The sequence below is a fragment of the Oncorhynchus nerka genome, unplaced genomic scaffold, assembly GCF_034236695.1.
Source record: "Oncorhynchus nerka isolate Pitt River unplaced genomic scaffold, Oner_Uvic_2.0 unplaced_scaffold_1325, whole genome shotgun sequence".
In the NCBI taxonomy this organism is placed as follows: Eukaryota; Metazoa; Chordata; class Actinopteri; order Salmoniformes; family Salmonidae; genus Oncorhynchus; species Oncorhynchus nerka.
In genome coordinates, this window is record NW_027040017.1 from 127,927 (window position 1) to 132,693 (window position 4,767).

The 4,767-nt window shown below is 37.7% G+C and overlaps 1 protein-coding gene and 1 long non-coding RNA gene across 2 annotated transcripts; both read right to left on the reverse strand.

Moving 5' to 3' along the window:
- Window positions 1-320: 320 nt before the first annotated feature.
- Window positions 321-2,271, reverse strand: LOC115121220 (uncharacterized). Its single transcript, XM_065015707.1, has 4 exons — window positions 1,990-2,271; window positions 1,322-1,383; window positions 977-1,125; window positions 321-580 (listed from the first exon to the last, which is right to left on the reverse strand). The coding sequence occupies exons 1-4, from the start codon at window positions 2,269-2,271 to the stop codon at window positions 495-497; spliced, it is 579 nt and encodes a 192-aa protein (XP_064871779.1). The 3' UTR covers window positions 321-494.
- Window positions 2,272-2,804: 533 nt separating this feature from the next.
- LOC115121221 (uncharacterized) lies at window positions 2,805-3,853 on the reverse strand. Its single transcript, XR_003862287.1, has 3 exons — window positions 3,505-3,853; window positions 3,236-3,300; window positions 2,805-2,977 (listed from the first exon to the last, which is right to left on the reverse strand). It is a non-coding gene; the product is annotated as an uncharacterized LOC115121221 (long non-coding RNA).
- Window positions 3,854-4,767: the final 914 nt, after the last annotated feature.

Here is a 4,767-nt window from a genome sequence, read left to right on the forward strand (position 1 = left end):
TGGCAGCTATCTAAAAAATGTACATGATAAAATCGCCACTGTGCATGTGACATCATTAGACTTATAAAATGCATAATGCACAATATGCAGAACAACCAAAGAATATCTGATCATGGAAGAACGTCAACTCTTAAATGTCAATACATATTCTGCCACTGGGGCCACACATCAAATGAGTACAAAATGACTGGGATGCACTTCTAAATGATTAAAGACATTACATTATAATTTGCTAATCCTCATTTTGTTGGAAAATAAACTTTTCAATGTAATGTAAGACAAAGTAAATGTACCACAGCAATAAGCTCCAATTGATTAGAATATGTTTATTTCAATTTGAATGATGAGTATAATAACTATAACTATAATGAGAATCAACTTAGGTTAACAAATACTGATTAAATAGGTTGCCATTATATATTATGGGAATGGGGGACATGAGGTAAATACATTTTCAAAGTGAAGATATTTCATACTGCTGCTTGCTGCTGAGACTAGCTTGACAGCAGCAGCGACAACACCACCAGACAGGAAGCAGTGAAGAGACTGGTCTTGCTGCTTATTCCACTTGAGGTCACAACTGCATAGATAAAGCGAGAGAAAGTGAACATGAAAGGGAAATATGTATTTGCCAACCTGTTACATGATTATTGTGAATAAGGCCTGTACATATTTACTGTTAAATATTTACACACACATACACATGGATTTAGTACTGTAGATATGTGGTAGTGTTGGAGTAGGGGCCTGAGGACACAGTGTGTTGTGAAATCTGTGAATGTATTGTAATGTTTTTAAAATTGTATGAACTGTCTTAATTTTGCTGGACCCCAGGAAGAGTAGCTGTTGATGGGGATCCATAATAAATACAAATACTGTTATTGCTACAATAACCTTGTTTTCTGCCATATAGACCCTCTAGATAATGACATACAAAATATGAATTTACCATAAAACATGGACAATATTTTTTTACCTTCACCGCTGACAGTAACTGACGTGGGGTTGATGTTGAAAGCTGTGATGTTTTGTGCAGCCTTTATCAAAACGGTGCCAATTTCCTTGGAATTTGGCACAGCGGAGGAGCTAAATGCTAAATTCATGGTGTTAATGATTGATCCATTTCTGCGAACAAATGAGAGATTGTTTTAATGACAGTTGATTATATGAGGTATACTTTTTTGATCAATTATTTATTTCTTCCTTTTGTTTAATGATGTAGCATGTTTATATACATTTTCATGAAATCTGTATACGGTTCTTTGGCTGTAGAATTCAATTAATTAAAATCAACATAATCAATTGAATGCAAACAAATCACCTGAATTTTATTACTGTCAAACTGTTGAAAGAGGTGAAAGCTGATCGATAGAACGGTTCAAGCTGAAAAGAAAAAAACATGTAAAGTTTAAAGTACACTTTTTTTAACTAAGCAAGTCAGTTAAGAACAAATTCTTATTGACAATGATGGCCTACCCGGCCAAACCCTAACGACCCTGGGCCTATTGTGCGCCGCCCTATGGGACACCCAATCAAGTCCGGTTGTGGTACAGCATGGAATCGAACCAGGGTCTGTAGTGACACCTCTAGCACTGAGATGCAGTGCCTTAGACCACTGAACCACACGGTATCCCATACATACTAGTCGTATGTAGGAGATACACATGGTATACACCGTCCAACCAAATGCGTACTTGCAGGTTCCTTCTCGACAATGTAATAACAATAAGAAATAATAAAATATAAGAATATGAACCTCAAGTAAATTGCTCTGTAGAGTATAATATTAGCCTTATTAGCATAAGGCGCAATTTATAGTCAAATATTTACACGTGTTTTGGGGAAGGGGGGATTGGGGGGAAAGTTTACATTTTGCAGTATTTAGCAATCATAATAAGAGTCAACTGAAAGGTGTTTATTACTGTATTCTACCCCTCTCATCATGACCTTCCCACATTTGTGTTCTTCTCATTCCTTCAGGAGGCTCACCTGTGTTTTAATCAGTGATGCTCGAGTTTGAAAGGCCTGAGAGGATGAGGTTGATAGGTCGGAGATAAATGTCTCTCCTTTGGACGTGAACTCCACAGACACTGTAGTGAGTGTATTTGTGGCCACAGAGGCTGTGGTGGCAGCAGCAGTTGTAGTGGTTGGAGCAGCTGGGACAACGGTTGTGATGACAGGAGTAGCCGTTGTAATTGTGGTGGCACCTGTGGATGTATTTGGGACCCCTGTGAACACAAAATGTAAGAAATGCGAACTTGAATTCGACATTTTAATATCAAAACTTTTTTAGCAACATTTGAAGTTAAAATGTAATGTCTCTCCAGGATTGTCTCTTATTTGGTGCGATATACTTGCCACTCAAATTAGAATATTATCCTAAATGCAATCATAGGTTTAAGGAACGCAACAGATTGCAATGTTTAATGTATATTATATGAAACAACAGGTTCTTGAGAAGGAAACCCTTCACCAGGCATTTATAGTATTGCTTTCCAGTGTATTTATATTTTTTTAAAGAATTGAAACCAACGGTATGAAATGCACTTCTGGAAATTCTATCTAGCAACAACTGAATTTGACGTAAGCCGAGGAACCAGTCAAGCTATGCAAGCATGTTACTACAGCACAGGCGATAGGAATAATCAGGGAAAGGATGCATTTAAGCTGATATACTATTGCCATAGGCTTACCAGATTTAAGATGCACCTGCCTATTCATTCATTTGAGTTGCTAGCTAGCATATTCATATTCAATGGACAGTTTTGGTAAACCCATTGTATAGGTTTACTTACTAATAACAGTGATGGAGTCCGGATACACAGAGACATTGAAGTTGGAGTTTGGATTGGTCACAGCCTCTTTCAGTGTATTTTCAATGTCATTACTCATCCTAGATTCTGCGGAGATCTGTTGGAATACCACTTCCATTTCCACCTGTATTTCTGCTGGCATAAGGGAACGTCGGGACACAGGTCTACAAAGGGCACAGAGTTCAGAGGTCAGAGGTCAGATTAAAAGGTGACTGAAAAGTGGTTAGTCAGGTTATATTAAACTACCACCACAATGGCAGCAACAGAAACATATAATAATGACAGGAATGTTGATTGATGGAGCTGTATAAAGGTAATGTAAGGTTTAAAATAAGGCTCATTGAGAACGACCTTGCCAAGATATTAGTGACATTAAATCATAGTATTTATGGAGATAGAATAGTAAAAGCATAAAATATTACAAGAATGCAATGACGATCGTCTGGATGAAAATGATCCCATATTTTGCTTGGTAGATCTCATCACACTGTTTGATAAAAGAAGAGACAACATCAATGGACAACGGTCTAAATAATGTTCTACACACAAAAACCAACCACTTCTGTATTATATATTTGTAATTTTGTTTACAGTAAGCTTGATATTAGGGAAATAAAGAACTCTATCTGACCATATTCTCAGTAACAATCCGAACAAAGAAATACAGTGAATATATGATGACATGACTTACCTCTGAAGTAATGGTTAGTGCAAGTGTTTGAAATTCTGTGCTTTCAGTGTTGGTCAATGCTGGTACATATACAACTTCAATTGTGAGTTTTAATGTAAACACGACAGGATGTGCAGTTGTTTTGGTTGTTATTGGCGTTGTTGTTGTTGTTGTAGTAGTTGGTGTTAAGGTAGTGGTTGTCCTGGTAGTCTCCATGGTTAATGTTGATGCTGTGCTTGAAACTGTAGTTGTGGGGGCCACAAATGTTGTTGTAGTTGCAGGCCCAGTCACAGGAACAGTGGCAGGTTTTCCAGTTGGTTTTGTGATGGTTGTGCCAGCCTCAGTAGTTGTAGTAGGAACAGCAGATGTAGGACCACCTGAAATAAAATTTAAATTATCTCTTATTATTAATCCTTAAGAGTCTGTTTGTCAATCTAAGTAACATCATAAAAAAATCCCCATCAAAATCCATCAGTTTAAACTAGAGATTTGTGCCAATCCACCGCATCCGCTTATGTTGGCCTTTCGCATTAGCGGTGGAAGGTGGCTGAGCTACAGCAGTGTTTGTCAGACCATGAGACATCCTGAATTGTGGTCTTCTCAGGGAAACACAGAACGTTTTGACCCCACAGGACTCGTCTGAAATCTGTAATGCTGATGTTCCACCTTCTCTCTGTAGCGTTTGCACAGTTTGGGCTACCAACTCGTATGACACTTCAAAACCTTACTCCTCAGTATTTTGTTTTTGAGTGTCTTTTTGCCATTTATGAATGTGTTACTCAATGTGTTTCTATGGGCAATAGAAGTCATGGCCAGATTCAACATTTTATCAAATAATTTGTGTATAATATTATACCTAAATCAATTAGCTAAATGATCCATGGTATGACCATATGACTAGGTAGAAAAAGTACTTTTATGTACTTGCAACCTCTGTGCGGGACACCTCGACAACATCCGGTGAAATTGCAGAGCGCCAAATTCAAACTACAGTATTATAAATATTTAACTTTCATAAAATCCCAAGTGTAATACATCACAATAAAGCTTAACTTCTTGTTAATCCTGCTGCTGTGTCAGATTTCAAAAAGGCTTTACGGCGAAAGCATACCATGCGATTATCTGAGGACAGCGCCCCGCATACAAAAGCATACAAACAATTTCCAGCCAAGTAGATTAGTCACGAAAGTCACAAAAGGCGATCACAACAGGCAGACGAATAGATCCAAATAGTACCGGTAAAGTTCGTCGAAACATGTCAACCGATGTTTTTTAATAATCCTC